General features: G+C 43.3%; 1 protein-coding gene across 1 annotated transcript in view; it reads right to left on the reverse strand.

Moving 5' to 3' along the window:
• Positions 1-384: 384 nt before the first annotated feature.
• Positions 385-17,841, reverse strand: part of LOC139374073 (cytosol aminopeptidase-like) — a 34,126-nt gene continuing 16,669 nt past the window's right edge. Inside the window, exons 8-15 of the mRNA XM_071115056.1 lie at positions 12,883-12,985; positions 12,354-12,478; positions 11,717-11,805; positions 10,300-10,402; positions 9,743-9,822; positions 2,535-2,647; positions 2,300-2,402; positions 385-1,230 (exon numbers count right to left, since the gene is read on the reverse strand). Of these exons, the coding sequence (XP_070971157.1) occupies positions 1,147-1,230; positions 2,300-2,402; positions 2,535-2,647; positions 9,743-9,822; positions 10,300-10,402; positions 11,717-11,805; positions 12,354-12,478; positions 12,883-12,985 (800 nt within the window). The 3' untranslated portion in view covers positions 385-1,146. The remainder of the gene's footprint in view (positions 1,231-2,299; positions 2,403-2,534; positions 2,648-9,742; positions 9,823-10,299; positions 10,403-11,716; positions 11,806-12,353; positions 12,479-12,882; positions 12,986-17,841) is intronic.

Genomic DNA, 17,841 nt, shown 5'->3' on the forward strand with positions numbered 1-17,841 from the left:
GTGAGCAACTATATTCATTGGGTTTGCTGCAGGCGTCACTCACAATGCACTGTTGCAGCCAGGCACGTGTGACAGAGAAAATCGTTTTTGTCAGAGGGGGAAATGCGTGCGTTTGAGTCACTTTTCAAAAGTTGCTAAAAGTTCCAAACAAATTTTTAAAAGTAGCTAAATTTGTTGCTAGGTGCTATTTGAAAAACAAGTTGCCAGGGTAGTCTGAAAAGTTGATAAATATAGCAACTAGGACATGCCACACTGGCTGAGGAATGTAATAGGTTCTACTTAATGACTATATATATAAAAAAAGAAGGTTTGATTAAAATAATTGTTTTGCAATTAAAACAATTTGTCATTTACACTATAATATAGTGTGACAAGACACATTGATCCCCCAAAATTGTTTTATTGGTGTTTTATTTAAATGACATGGCAATAATAATATTTGACAGTTTTTGTGCGCAAAAGTGCATACCAACTTCAGCATTAGTTTCTCCCACAACTACTGGACAGAAGAGGTTAACTGACTGTCACTGAAGCCTCGTTTTTACCCTACTATGCAACGCAAGAACGCTACGCAGAAAAGGCCATCCTGCGTTCTTCCAGTTATAAATTGCAGTGCTGCGTAGTGTCGCTACGCAACAACACTCTGCGTAGTTACCGTTCCAAAACAAGATTAAAGTCGACGGTGGTATTTTGGAAGCAGTGAATGCAGAATAACTGCAGTTAAAACATTACATATTTTGGATACAGTTACACTGCATTCTGACTGCAAACTCTTTTTGTAGGGAAGGATACGATATACCTTGTAGGGTAGGATACGATATACCTTGTCCATTTACATGCATTCAGTTTCTCAATGAATACGTAGGCTATAAACTAGAGAGGGAATTAGTTACATGTGCTGGGGCAGGGGGGTGGAAATGTCCACCCTCTCGATGCACAGCAGGCTGCTACCAGATGACTCAGGATACATCTCAAATAGCATCCTATTCCCTATATAGTTCACTACTTTAGACCAGACTCCTATGGGGAGGGAATTAAGGTGCTATTTGGGAAGCAGTCTGTGACTCTACACAGTACCAGTGTCTCTGTCTCTACAGAATAATCATTCTCCAGCCAGCTCAGTGTGTGTAGGTGTGGTGTGTGTCTTCAGGCTTGGTTGGCCAGTCCAGCAGCGAACTCTACCAGTGTTCGTGTCGGTCTCCCAGACATTCCTTTCTTCAGGTAGGGAACCTGGAGAGAGACAAACAGTGAGAGAGAATCTAAAAAGAGAAAAGTGTATTGTTAATGTCCAACAGGACAACAGCCAGCGTCTCTCAGCAATCCAACCCCTCAGCCGGACAGAACAGAAGGGGTTGTGGGCATCATGGTTCTAGAACACTAACAGAAGGGGTTGTGGTCGTCATAGTTCTAGAACACTAACAGAAGGGGTTGTGGTCGTCATGGTTCTAGAACACTAACAGAAGGGGTTGTGGTCGTCATGGTTCTAGAACACTAACAGAAGGGGTTGTGGTCGTCATGGTTCTAGAACGCTAACAGAAGGGGTTGTGGTCGTCATGGTTCTAGAACACTAACAGAAGGGGTTGTGGTCATCATGGTTCTAGAACACTAACAGAAGGGGTTGTGATTGATGTATCATTCTGATCATGCGCGCCGTGACCGACAGAGCTAGTTCGTTAGCTAAGCTAGCCACTGTAGCTAGCCAGTAACTCCTCCAGTGTGTGTTATCATAGCTAGTTCGTTAGCTAAGCTAGCCACTGTAGCTAGCCAGTAACTCCTCCAGTATGTGTTGATGCGTCTTAGCTAGTTCATTAGCTAAGCTAGCCACTGTAGCTAGCCAGTAACTCCTCCAGTGTGTGTTGATGTTCGTTAGCTAAGCTAGCCACAGTAGCTAGCCAGTAACTCCTCCAGTGTGTGTTGATGTTCGTTAGCTAAGCTAGCCACTGTAGCTAGCCAGTAACTCCTCCAGTATTTGTGAAGTCATTTCACAGGAAGCTGTAGAGGTCAATATGAAATGGCACTTCTGCAGCCAAATATCTTCTTCATTCATTAGTTTTAGTTTTTAAGGATGAACTGACCTGGTATGACGCTGCATTGATCAGTTCTACAGTTTAAAGCCTTTATTTTAGCGTCCCCCCTAAACTGTAGTGTTTTATGTTGTACATGTTTTAAGCTTTGTGTTCTGCCATTTTGCCCAGGTCTCTTTTGCAAAAGATATTTCAACTCAGTGAGACGAACCCGGTAAAATCAATACAAAAATCAAAAACAGCTCTAAGATCAATGTTCCAGAAGACTACCGTACCTCGTCCTTATTGGTCATCACCCCGGCGATGTCCAGGTGCGCCCAATGAGGAGCCGTCACAAACTCCCTCAGAAACGCTGCCGCCGTGCAGGCTCCGCCAGAACTACACACACACACACACACACACACACACGTAAGATGGCATTAACACAGAAGTTGTTTAGGGTTGTTTCTAGATGTTACCTGTGTGTGTGTGTGTGTGTGTGTGTGTGTGTGTGTGTGTGTGTGTTCTTACCGGCTGTACTTGCCGACATTGTTGAGGTCGGCCAGCTGGCAGTCAGTGACCTGTCTGGTGTAATGTTGAAACAACGGCATCCTCCATACCCGGTCTCCTGTTACCACACTGGCCTAACACACAGAGACACACCACAGAGTGTATGTAACCCTCCATACCCTGTCTCCTAACACAGAGAGACACCACAGTGTGTATGTAACCCTCCATACCCTGTCTCCTAACACAGAGAGACACACCACAGTGTTTATGTAACCCTCCATACCCTGTCTCCTAACACAGAGAGACACACCACAGTGTGTATGTAACCCTCCATACCCTGTCTCCTAACACAGAGAGACACCACAGTGTTTATGTAACCCTCCATACCCTGTCTCCTAACACAGAGACACACCACAGTGTGTATGTAACCCTCCATACCCTGTCTCCTAACACAGAGAGACACCACAGTGTGTATGTAACCCTCCATACCCTGTCTCCTGTTACCACACTGGCCTAACACAGAGAGACACACCACAGTGTGTATGTAACCCTCCATACCCTGTCTCCTAACACAGAGAGACACCACAGTGTGTATGTAACCCTCCATACCCTGTCTCCTGTTACCACACTGGCCTAACACAGAGAGACACCACAGTGTGTATGTAACCCTCCATACCCTGTCTCCTGTTACCACACTGGCCTAACACAGAGAGACACCACAGTGTGTATGTAACCCTCCATACCCTGTCTCCTAACACAGAGAGACACACCACAGTGTGTATGTAACCCTCCATACCCTGTCTCCTAACACAGAGAGACACCACAGTGTGTATGTAACCCTCCATACCCTGTCTCCTAACACAGAGAGACACACCACAGTGTGTATGTAACCCTCCATACCCTGTCTCCTGTTACCACACTGGCCTAACACAGAGAGACACACCACAGTGTGTATGTAACCCTCCATACCCTGTCTCCTAACACAGAGAGACACCACAGTGTGTATGTAACCCTCCATACCCTGTCTCCTAACACAGAGAGACACCACAGTGTGTATGTAACCCTCCATACCCTGTCTCCTAACACAGAGAGACACCACAGTGTGTATGTAACCCTCCATACCCTGTCTCCTAACACAGAGAGACACACCACAGTGTGTATGTAACCCTCCATACCCTGTCTCCTAACACAGAGAGACACACCACAGTGTGTATGTAACCCTCCATACCCTGTCTCCTGTTACCACACTGGCCTAACACAGAGAGACACCACAGTGTGTATGTAACCCTCCATACCCTGTCTCCTAACACAGAGAGACACACCACAGTGTGTATGTAACCCTCCATACCCTGTCTCCTGTTACCACACTGGCCTAACACAGAGAGACACACCACAGTGTTTATGTAACCCTCCATACCCTGTCTCCTAACACAGAGAGACACACCACAGTGTGTATGTAACCCTCCATACCCTGTCTCCTGTTACCACACTGGCCTAACACAGAGAGACACCACAGTGTGTATGTAACCCTCCATACCCTGTCTCCTAACACAGAGAGACACACCACAGTGTTTATGTAACCCTCCATACCCTGTCTCCTAACACAGAGAGACACACCACAGTGTTTATGTAACCCTCCATACCCGGTCTCCTGTTACCACACTGGCCTAACACAGAGAGACACACCACAGTGTTTATGTAACCCTCCATACCCTGTCTCCTAACACAGAGAGACACACCACAGTGTGTATGTAACCCTCCATACCCTGTCTCCTGTTACCACACTGGCCTAACACAGAGAGACACCACAGTGTGTATGTAACCCTCCATACCCTGTCTCCTGTTACCACACTGGCCTAACACAGAGAGACACCACAGTGTGTATGTAACCCTCCATACCCTGTCTCCTAACACAGAGAGACACCACAGTGTGTATGTAACCCTCCATACCCTGTCTCCTGTTACCACACTGGCCTAACACAGAGAGACACACCACAGTGTGTATGTAACCCTCCATACCCTGTCTCCTAACACAGAGAGACACCACAGTGTGTATGTAACCCTCCATACCCTATCTCCTGTTACCACACTGGCCTAACACAGAGAGACACACCACAGTGTTTATATATTACAGTGTTAGTGTGTTAGTGAGGTCACAATAGCAGAATTTTGCCTTGTATACCAGGTTTAGTATCGCTAAACTCAATACCACAACGGCACAGGAACAAGGACAGATTCTGCCTGGTTTTCACTCTCAGAAATCACACTTTCAATAGAAAAACAACTACATCCAAATGTTCCAACTCCACAGCAAATGCTTAAACCACATCAGGAGACCACTAGAGGGAGAGAAAAATCAGAGGAAGTTTCTTTATATATATATATATATATTATGCAAAACACAGGACTACTGGACTGATGCAGATATGCAGAGGCTACTTTATAGTTAACTCTTAATTGAGATGGGGAAGAATGGTATCATCAGTAGCATTAACATCATCAGTAGCATTAGCAGCATCAGTAGCATTAGCATCATCAGTAGCATTAGCATCATCAGTAGCATTAGCAGCATCAGTAGCATAAGCATCATCAGTAGCATTAGCATCATCAGTAGCATTAGCAGCAGCATTAGCATCAGCATAATTAGCATCAGCAGCATTAGCATCATTGCTAACGGTTACAAAGTGTAGACATGCAGTGCCTTCAGAAAGTATTCACACCCCTTGACTTTCCCCACATTTTGTTGTGTTTTTCAACATTTTAACAAATGAATTAAAACTGAAACGTCTTCAGTTAATAAGTATTCAACTCCTTTGTTATGACAAGCCTCAAGTTCAGGAGTGAAGATGTGCTTGGACACTGTGTATAATAGTGTTTAACATGAGTTTTTTAATGACTTCCTCATCTCTTTCCCCACACATACAATTATCTGTAAGGTCCCTCAGTCCAGCAGTGAATTTCAAACACAGATTCAACCACAAAGACCAGGGAGGTTTTCCACTGCCTCACAAAGAAGGGCACCTATTGGTAGATGGGTAAAAAAACAAACAGACATTGAATATCCCTTTGAGCCTGGTGAAGTTATTAATTACACTTTAGATGGTGTATCAATACACCCAGTCACTACAAAGATACAGGCGTCCTTCCTAACTTAGTTGCCGGAGAGGAAGGAAACCGCTCAGGGATTTCACCATGAGGCCAATGGTGACTTTAAAACAGTTACAGAGTTTAATGACTGTGATAGGAGAAAACTGAGGATGGATCAACAACATTGTCGTTACTCCACAATACTAACCTAAATGACACAGTGAACAGAAGGAAGCCTGTACAGAATAAAAATATTCCAAACCATGCTTCCTGTTTGCAACAAGACACTAAAGTCATAGTGCGTCAAATGTGGTAGAGCATTTAACTTTGTGTCCTGAATACAACGCGTTATGTTTGGGGCAAATCCAATACAACACATTACTGAGTAACACTCCATATGTTCAAGCATAGTGGTGGCTGCATCATGTTATGGGTATGCTTGTAATAGTTAAGTACTGGGGAGTTTTACAGGATACAAAGAAACGGAATGGAGCTAAGCACAGGCAAAATCCTAGAGGAAAACCTGGTTCAGTCTGCTTTCCACCAGACACTGGGAGATGAATTCACCTTTCAGCAGTTACTTAAATCTATGGTCAGACCTGGAAATAGTTGTCTAGCAATGATCAACAACCAATGTGACAGAGCTTGAAGAATTGAGAAAAGAATGTTGCACAATCCAGGTGTGGAAAGCTCTTAGAGACTTACCTAGAAAGACTCACAGCTGTAATCACTCTTAGAGACTTACCTAGAAAGACTCACAGCTGTAATCGCTCTTAGAGACTTACCCAGAAAGACTCACAGCTGTTATCACTCTTAGAGCCTTACCCAGAAAGACTCTAATCTGTAATGACTCTTAGAGCCTTTAAAGAAAGACAAAGTGACTCGGGGGTGTGAATAATTTATGTAAATGAGATATTTCAGTATTTAATTTTCAATAAATGTAACAATTTCTAAAAACATGTTTTTACTTGGTTATTATGGGGGAGAAAGATATGGATCCATTTTGAATCCAGGCTGTAATAAGAAGGGGTTTATGACTGTATTAAGTAATAAGGGTTATGTCCACTTTCTGAAGGCACAGAAACCACAGACACACAGGGGCATTTCCACGTGTCCCTCGTCAGAGTTACAGGAAATATGGCACAGAAACCACAGACACACAGGGGCATTTCCACGTGTTCCTTGTCAGAGTTACAGGAAATATGGCACAGAAACCACAGACACACAGGGGCATTTCCACATGTTCCTCGTCAGAGTTACAGGAAATATGGCACAGAAACCACAGACACACAGGGGCATTTCCACGTGTTCCTCGTCAGAGTTACAGGAAATATGGCACAGAAACCACAGACACACAGGGGCATTTCCACATGTTCCTCGTCAGAGTTACAGGAAATATGGCACAGAAACCACAGACACACAGGGGAATTTCCACATGTTCCTCGTCAGACAGTTACAGGAAATATGGCACAGAAACCACAGACACACAGGGGCATTTCCACATGTTCCTCGTCAGAGTTACAGGAAATATGGCACAAAAACCACAGACACACAGGGGCATTTCCACGTGTCCCTCGTCAGAGTTACAGGAAATATGGCACAGAAACCACAGACACACAGGGGCATTTCCACATGTTCCTCGTCAGAGTTACAGGAAATATGGCACAGAAACCACAGACACACAGGGGCATTTCCACGTGTCCCTCGTCAGAGTTACAGGAAATATGGCACAGAAACCACAGACACACAGGGGCATTTCCACGTGTTCCTTGTCAGAGTTACAGGAAATATGGCACAGAAACCACAGACACACAGGGGCATTTCCACATGTTCCTCGTCAGAGTTACAGGAAATATGGCACAGAAACCACAGACACACAGGGGCATTTCCACGTGTTCCTCGTCAGAGTTACAGGAAATATGGCACAGAAACCACAGACACACAGGGGCATTTCCACATGTTCCTCGTCAGACAGTTACAGGAAATATGGCACAGAAACCACAGACACACAGGGGCATTTCCACATGTTCCTCGTCAGAGTTACAGGAAATATGGCACAGAAACCACAGACACACAGGGGCATTTCCACATGTTCCTCGTCAGAGTTACAGGAAATATGGCACAAAAACCACACACACACAGGGGCATTTCCACGTGTCCCTCGTCAGAGTTACAGGAAATATGGCACAGAAACCACAGACACACAGGGGCATTTCCACATGTTCCTCGTCAGAGTTACAGGAAATATGGCACAGAAACCACAGACACACAGGGGCATTTCCACGTGTCCCTCGTCAGAGTTACAGGAAATATGGCACAGAAACCACAGACACACAGGGGCATTTCCACATGTTCCTCGTCAGAGTTACAGGAAATATGGCACAAAAACCACAGACACACAGGGGCATTTCCACGTGTCCCTCGTCAGAGTTACAGGAAATATGGCACAGAAACCACAGACACACAGGGGCATTTCCACGTGTTCCTTGTCAGAGTTACAGGAAATATGGCACAGAAACCACAGACACACAGGGGCATTTCCACATGTTCCTCGTCAGAGTTACAGGAAATATGGCACAGAAACCACAGACACACAGGGGCATTTCCACGTGTTCCTCGTCAGAGTTACAGGAAATATGGCACAGAAACCACAGACACACAGGGGCATTTCCACATGTTCCTCGTCAGACAGTTACAGGAAATATGGCACAGAAACCACAGACACACAGGGGCATTTCCACATGTTCCTCGTCAGAGTTACAGGAAATATGGCACAGAAACCACAGACACACAGGGGCATTTCCACATGTTCCTCGTCAGAGTTACAGGAAATATGGCACAAAAACCACAGACACACAGGGGCATTTCCACGTGTCCCTCGTCAGAGTTACAGGAAATATGGCACAGAAACCACAGACACACAGGGGCATTTCCACATGTTCCTCGTCAGAGTTACAGGAAATATGGCACAGAAACCACAGACACACAGGGGCATTTCCACGTGTCCCTCGTCAGAGTTACAGGAAATATGGCACAGAAACCACAGACACACAGGGGCATTTCCACATGTTCCTCGTCAGAGTTACAGGAAATATGGCACAAAAACCACAGACACACAGGGGCATTTCCACGTGTCCCTCGTCAGAGTTACAGGAAATATGGCACAGAAACCACAGACACACAGGGGCATTTCCACATGTTCCTCGTCAGAGTTACAGGAAATATGGCACAGAAACCACAGACACACAGGGGCATTTCCACGTGTCCCTCGTCAGAGTTACAGGAAATATGGCACAGAAACCACAGACACACAGGGGCATTTCCACGTGTTCTTTGTCAGAGTTACAGGAAATATGGCACAGAAACCACAGACACACAGGGGCATTTCCACATGTTCCTCGTCAGAGTTACAGGAAATATGGCACAGAAACCACAGACACACAGGGGCATTTCCACGTGTTCCTCGTCAGAGTTACAGGAAATATGGCACAGAAACCACAGACACACAGGGGCATTTCCACATGTTCCTCGTCAGACAGTTACAGGAAATATGGCACAGAAACCACAGACACACAGGGGCATTTCCACATGTTCCTCGTCAGAGTTACAGGAAATATGGCACAGAAACCACAGACACACAGGGGCATTTCCACATGTTCCTCGTCAGAGTTACAGGAAATATGGCACAAAAACCACAGACACACAGGGGCATTTCCACGTGTCCCTCGTCAGAGTTACAGGAAATATGGCACAGAAACCACAGACACACAGGGGCATTTCCACATGTTCCTCGTCAGAGTTACAGGAAATATGGCACAGAAACCACAGACACACAGGGGCATTTCCACGTGTCCCTCGTCAGAGTTACAGGAAATATGGCACAGAAACCACAGACACACAGGGGCATTTCCACGTGTTCCTCGTCAGACAGTTACAGGAAATATGAATTTCAGATCTTTCCAGTTCATAATATTGTGCAAAATAATGTTTTTTTTTGGAACAAGTTCAATACATTTTAGTTGATTTCCAAACGTGAAACATTTTGATAGAAGATCCCAACGTACCCAATTATAATAGAGGATGGCTTTTCAGTGTGTGTGTGTGTGTCTGTCTGTGTGTGTCTGTGGGTGTGTGTGTGTTACCTTGTGAAGCTGTTCCCAGAGCCAGTCAGAGTTGGTGAAGACTCCTGTCGCTGCTGAACCCAGAGCAACATCCATCGCTCCTGAGAGACAGACAGAAAACACAAGTGACCAATAGACTAGCCGGTTAGTGAACAGCGACGGCCGTTTCACCAACACACACAGGGTACTAACCAGTGAGGGTACTAACCAGTGAGGGTACTAACCAGTGAGGGCACTAACCAGTGAGGGCACTAACCAGTGAGGGCACTAACCAGGGAGGGTACTAACCAGTGAGGGTACTAACCAGTGAGGGTACTAACCAGTGAGGGTAGCAGCGTTGACGATGGCCGTCTCACCAACACACACAGGGTACTAACCAGGGAGGGTACTAACCAGTGAGGGTACTAACCAGGGAGGGTACTAACCAGTGAGGGCACTAACCAGTGAGGGTAGCAGCGTTGACGATGGCCGTCTCACCAACACACACAGGGTACTAACCAGGGAGGGTACTAACCAGTGAGGGTACTAACCAGGGAGGGTACTAACCAGTGAGGGTACTAACCAGTGAGGGTACTAACCAGTGAGGGTAGCAGCGTTGACGATGGCTCTGGGGTTAAAGCTGTGAGCGTAACAGAGAGCATCTGCTAGGATCAACCGTCCCTCTGCGTCTGTGTTGTCCACCTACACACACACACACACACACACACACACAATACTTAATTTGATGTAAACAAAGACCTGCGTGGTTTAGTAGCCATGGTAACAAAGACCTGTATGGTTTAGTAGCCACGGTAACAATGACCTGCATGGTTTAGTATCCACGGTAACAAAGACCTGTAATGGTTTAGTAGCCACATAAACACACACACCTGCATGGCTTAGTAGCCACGGTAACACACACACACACCTGCATGGCTTAGTAGCCACGATAACAAATACCTGTATGGTTTAGTAGCCACGGTAACACACACACCTGTATGGTTTAGTAGCCACGGTAACAAAGACCTGTATGGTTTAGTAGCCACGGTAACAAATACCTGTATGGTTTAGTAGCCACGGTAACAAATACCTGTATGGTTTAGTTGCCATGGTAACAAAGACCTGTATGGTTTAGCAGCCACGGTAACAAAGACCTGTATGGTTTAGTAGCCACGGTAACACACACACCTGTATGGTTTAGTAGCGATGGTAACACATACCTGCAGGTTTAGTAGCCACGGTAACAAATACCTGCAGGTTTAGTAGCCACGGTAACAAATACCTGCAGGTTTAGTAGCCACAGTAACAAAGACCTGTATGGTTTAGTTGCCACGGTAACAAAGACCTGTAATGGTTTAGTAGCCACATAAACACACACACACACACCTGCATGGCTTAGTAGCCACGGTAACACACACACACACCTGCATGGCTTAGTAGCCACGGTAACAAATACCTGTATGGTTTAGTAGCCACGGTAACACACACACCTGTATGGTTTAGTAGCCACGGTAACAAAGACCTGTATGGTTTAGTAGCCACGGTAACAATGACCTGCATGGTTTAGTAGCCACGGTAACAAAGACCTGTAATGGTTTAGTAGCCACGGTAACTAACACACACACACACACACCTGCATGGCTTAGTAGCCACGGTAACAAATACCTGTATGGTTTAGTAGCCACGGTAACAAATACCTGTATGGTTTAGTAGCCACAGTAACAAATACCTGTATGGTTTAGTTGCCATGGTAACAAAGACCTGTATGGTTTAGCAGCCACGGTAACAAAGCCCTGTATGGTTTAGTAGCCACGGTAACACACACACCTGTATGGTTTAGTAGCGATGGTAACACATACCTGCAGGTTTAGTAGCCATGGTAACAAATACCTGCAGGTTTAGTAGCCACGGTAACAAATACCTGCAGGTTTAGTAGCCACAGTAACAAAGACCTGTATGGTTTAGTTGCCACGGTAACAAAGACCTGTATGGTTTAGTAGCCACGGTAACAAATACCTGTATGGTTTTGCCGTTCTTGGCGGTGACGACATCTCCAGGCTTGTTGGCTTTCCCACTGGGCATGTTCTCACAGAGAGGTGCTAGACCTGGGGGTTAATAACACACATTACTACTTCCTGTGTAGAAACCTCTAGCAGACAAGCTGCAGGTCAAACTAGAAACCTCTAGCAGACAAGCTGCAGGTCAAACTAGAAACCTCTAGGAGACAAGCTGCAGACCAAACTAGAAACCTCTAGGAGACAAGCTGCAGGTCAAACTACAAACCTTCTAGCAGACAAGCTGCAGACTAACTCCAACCCCGTTCCTGGAGAGAGACCCTCCTGTAGGTTTTAACTCCAACCCTGTTCCTGGAGAGACCCTCCTGTAGGTTTTAACTCCAACCCTGTTCCTGGAGAGATACCCTCCTGTAGGTTTTAACTCCAACCCTGTTCCTGGAGAGATACCCTCCTGTAGGTTTTAACTCCAACCCTGTTCCTGGAGAGATACCCTCCTGTAGGTTTTAACTCCAACCCTGTTCCTGGAGAGATACCCTCCTGGAGTTAAAACCTACAGGACAGTAGTTCTCCAGGAACAGGGTCGGGGAGCCCTGCTCTAGACACTGATTGGCTAGCGCGTCACGTCGCCGCAAGCTCACCTATGATGTTGATTGGCAGGTTGAGGGCTGCTGCCGTGACGATGGCGGAACACACTGTGGCGGCTCCTCCCATATCAGCCCTCATCGCGTCCATGCCTGACGGAGGCTTTAGACTGATCCCACCACTAGACAGAGAGACAGAGAGAGAGAGAGAGAGAGAGAGAGAGAGAGACAGAGAGAGAGAGAGAGAGAGAGAGAGAGAGAGAGAGAGACAGAGAGAGACAGAGAGAGACAGAGAGAGACAGAGAGACAGAGAGACAGAGAGACAGAGAGACAGAGAGACAGACAGAGACAGAGAGAGAGAGAGAGAGAGAGAAAGAGACAGAGAGAGAGAGAGAGAGAGAGAGAAAGAGACAGAGAGAGAGAGAGGGGGGGAGAGAGAGAGAGAGAGTAAGTAACAGTTAACAGTTGTATCAATTAATTGAGACTAGGAATCTTTAAAAAAACGGCAGCTGATATTTTAACCACTAGTGTGTCCAACACAGTGAATAGAGCACCCTGATTGGACAGCAGTGATGTGTGCGCGTACCTGTCAAAGGTGATGCCCTTGCCCACCAGCAGTAGAGGACACTGTGCGTTGTCAGGACAACCGTTGTAGTGTAGCTCCAGGAAGACAGGCGGTTCCTCTGAGCCTAAAACAACAACACATAGGGTAGGGTATAAACGGTACAGTGAGAGTTCTCCTCTCAACAGTAACAATATCAACAACAAAACATATTGAGTAAAACAACAACTCTGTTTTCCCTTTTAAATATAATGTATCTGGAGGCTGAACCAACTGTATATAATATAATGTCGCTGGAGGCTGAACCAACTGTATATAATATAATGTATCTGGAGGCTGAACCAACTGTATATAATATAATGTATCTGGAGGCTGAACCAACTGTATATAATATAATGTATCTGGAGGCTGAACCAACTGTATATAATATAATGTATCTGGAGGCTGAACCAACTGTATATAATATAATGCATCTGGAGGCTGAACCAACTGTATATAATATAATGTATCTGGAGGCTGAACCAACTGTATATAATATAATGTCGCTGGAGGCTGAACCAACTGTATATAATATAATGTCGCTGGAGGCTGAACCAACTGTATATAATATAATGCATCTGGAGGCTGAACCAACTGTATATAATATAATGTATCTGGAGGCTGCTGAACCAACTGTATATAATATAATGTATCTGGAGGCTGAACCAACTGTATATAATATAATGTATCTGGAGGCTGAACCAACTGTATATAATATAATGTATCTGGAGGCTGAACCAACTGTATATAATATAATGTATCTGGAGGCTGAACCAACTGTATATAATATAATGTCGCTGGAGGCTGAACCAACTGTATATAATATAATGTATCTGGAGGCTGAACCAACTGTATATAATATAATGTATCTGGAGGCTGAACCAACTGTATATAATATAATGTATCTGGAGGCTGAACCAACTGTATATAATATAATGTATCTGGAGGCTGAACCAACTCTATATAATATAATGTATCTGGAGGCTGAACCAACTGTATATAATATAATGTCGCTGGAGGCTGAACCAACTGTATATAATATAATGTATCTGGAGGCTGAACCAACTGTATATAATATAATGTCGCTGGAGGCTGCTGAACCAACTGTATATAATATAATGTCGCTGGAGGCTGAACCAACTGTATATAATATAATGTATCTGGAGGCTGAACCAACTGTATATAATATAATGTATCTGGAGGCTGAACCAACTGTATATAATATAATGTATCTGGAGGCTGAACCAACTGTATATAATATAATGTATCTGGAGGCTGAACCAACTGTATATAATATAATGTATCTGGAGGCTGAACCAACTGTATATAATATAATGTCGCTGGAGGCTGAACCAACTGTATATAATATAATGTATCTGGAGGCTGAACCAACTGTATATAATATAATGTCGCTGGAGGCTGAACCAACTGTATATAATATAATGTCGCTGGAGGCTGAACCAACTGTATATAATATAATGTATCTGGAGGCTGAACCAACTGTATATAATATAATGTATCTGGAGGCTGAACCAACTGTATATAATATAATGTATCTGGAGGCTGAACCAACTGTATATAATATAATGTATCTGGAGGCTGAACCAACTGTATATAATATAATGTATCTGGAGGCTGAACCAACTGTATATAATATAATGTCGCTGGAGGCTGAACCAACTGTATATAATATAATGTATCTGGAGGCTGAACCAACTGTATATAATATAATGTCGCTGGAGGCTGAACCAACTGTATATAATATAATGTATCTGGAGGCTGCTGAACCAACTGTATATAATATAATGTATCTGGAGGCTGAACCAACTGTATATAATATAATGTATCTGGAGGCTGCTGAACCAACTGTATATAATATAATGTCGCTGGAGGCTGAACCAACTGTATATAATATAATGTATCTGGAGGCTGAACCAACTGTATATAATATAATGTATCTGGAGGCTGAACCAACTGTATATAATATAATGTATCTGGAGGCTGCTGAACCAACTGTATATAATATAATGTCGCTGGAGGCTGAACCAACTGTATATAATATAATGTATCTGGAGGCTGAACCAACTGTATATAATATAATGTATCTGGAGGCTGAACCAACTGTATATAATATAATGTATCTGGAGGCTGAACCAACTCTATATAATATAATGTATCTGGAGGCTGAACCAACTGTATATAATATAATGTCGCTGGAGGCTGAACCAACTGTATATAATATAATGTATCTGGAGGCTGAACCAACTGTATATAATATAATGTCGCTGGAGGCTGCTGAACCAACTGTATATAATATAATGTCGCTGGAGGCTGAACCAACTGTATATAATATAATGTATCTGGAGGCTGAACCAACTGTATATAATATAATGTATCTGGAGGCTGAACCAACTGTATATAATATAATGTATCTGGAGGCTGAACCAACTGTATATAATATAATGTATCTGGAGGCTGAACCAACTGTATATAATATAATGTATCTGGAGGCTGAACCAACTGTATATAATATAATGTCGCTGGAGGCTGAACCAACTGTATATAATATAATGTATCTGGAGGCTGAACCAACTGTATATAATATAATGTCGCTGGAGGCTGAACCAACTGTATATAATATAATGTATCTGGAGGCTGCTGAACCAACTGTATATAATATAATGTATCTGGAGGCTGAACCAACTGTATATAATATAATGTATCTGGAGGCTGCTGAACCAACTGTATATAATATAATGTCGCTGGAGGCTGAACCAACTGTATATAATATAATGTATCTGGAGGCTGAACCAACTGTATATAATATAATGTATCTGGAGGCTGAACCAACTGTATATAATATAATGTATCTGGAGGCTGCTGAACCAACTGTATATAATATAATGTCGCTGGAGGCTGAACCAACTGTATATAATATAATGTATCTGGAGGCTGAACCAACTGTATATAATATAATGTATCTGGAGGCTGAACCAACTGTATATAATATAATGTCGCTGGAGGCTGAACCAACTGTATATAATATAATGTCGCTGGAGGCTGAACCAACTGTATATAATATAATGTATCTGGAGGCTGAACCAACTGTATATAATATAATGTCGCTGGAGGCTGAACCAACTGTATATAATATAATGTATCTGGAGGCTGAACCAACTGTATATAATATAATGTATCTGGAGGCTGAACCAACTGTATATAATATAATGTATCTGGAGGCCGAACCAACTGTATATAATATAATGTATCTGGAGGCTGAACCAACTGTATATAATATAATGTCGCTGGAGGCTGCCGAACCAACTGTATATAATATAATGTCGCTGGAGGCTGAACCAACTGTATATAATATAATGTCGCTGGAGGCCGAACCAACTGTATATTATATAATGTCGCTGGAGGCTGCCGAACCAACTGTATATAATATAATGTATCTGGAGGCTGAACCAACTGTATATAATATAATGTCGCTGGAGGCTGAACCAACTGTATATAATATAATGTATCTGGAGGCCGAACCAACTGTATATAATATAATGTCGCTGGAGGCTGAACCAACTGTATATAATATAATGTATCTGGAGGCTGAACCAACTGTATATAATATAATGTATCTGGAGGCTGAACCAACTGTATATAATATAATGTATCTGGAGGCTGAACCAACTGTATATAATATAATGTATCTGGAGGCTGAACCAACTGTATATCATATAATGTATCTGGAGGCTGAACCAACTGTATATAATATAATGTATCTGGAGGCTGAACCAACTGTATATAATATAATGTCGCTGGAGGCTGAACCAACTGTATATAATATAATGTCGCCGGAGGCCGAACCAACTGTATATAATATAATGTATCTGGAGGCTGAACCAACTGTATATAATATAATGTATCTGGAGGCCGAACCAACTGTATATAATATAATGTATCTGGAGGCTGAACCAACTGTATATAATATAATGTATCTGGAGGCTGAACCAACTGTATATAATATAATGTATCTGGAGGCTGAACCAACTGTATATAATATAATGTATCTGGAGGCTGAACCAACTGTATATAATATAATGTATCTGGAGGCTGAACCAACTGTATATAATATATCTGGAGGCTGAACCAACTGTATATAATATAATGTATCTGGAGGCTGAACCAACTGTATATAATATAATGTATCTGGAGGCTGAACCAACTGTATATAATATAATGTATCTGGAGGCTGAACCAACTGTATATAATATAATGTCGCTGGAGGCTGAACCAACTGTATATAATATAATGTATCTGGAGGCTGAACCAACTGTATATAATATAATGTATCTGGAGGCTGAACCAACTGTATATAATATAATGTCGCTGGAGGCTGCTGAACCAACTGTATATAATATCATGTCGCTGGAGGCTGCTGAACCAACTGTAAATAATATAATGTCGCCGGAGGCTGCCGTTTTACTGGCCCTGAACCACCTGTATATAATATAATGTCGCCGGAGGCTGCTGAACCAACTGTATATAATATAATGTCGCTGGAGGCTGCTGAACCAACTGTATATAATATAATGTCGCTGGAGGCTGCTGAACCAACTGTATATAATATAATGTCGCTGGAAGCTGAACCAACTGTATATAATATAATGTCGCTGGAGGCTGCTGAACCAACTGTATATAATATAATGTCGCCGGAGGCTGCTGAGCCAACTGTATATAATATAATGTCGCTGGAGGCTGCTGAACCAACTGTATATAATATAATGTCGCTGGAGGCTGAACCAACTGTATATAATATAATGTCGCTGGAGGCTGCCGTTTTACTGGCCCTGAACCAACTGTATATAATATAATGTCGCTGGAGGCTGCCGTTTTACTGGCCCTGAACCAACTGTATATAATATAATGTTGCTGGAGGCTGCCGAA

Source organism: Oncorhynchus clarkii, chromosome 19, assembly GCF_045791955.1.
Source record: "Oncorhynchus clarkii lewisi isolate Uvic-CL-2024 chromosome 19, UVic_Ocla_1.0, whole genome shotgun sequence".
NCBI classification, from domain to species: domain Eukaryota; kingdom Metazoa; phylum Chordata; class Actinopteri; order Salmoniformes; family Salmonidae; genus Oncorhynchus; species Oncorhynchus clarkii.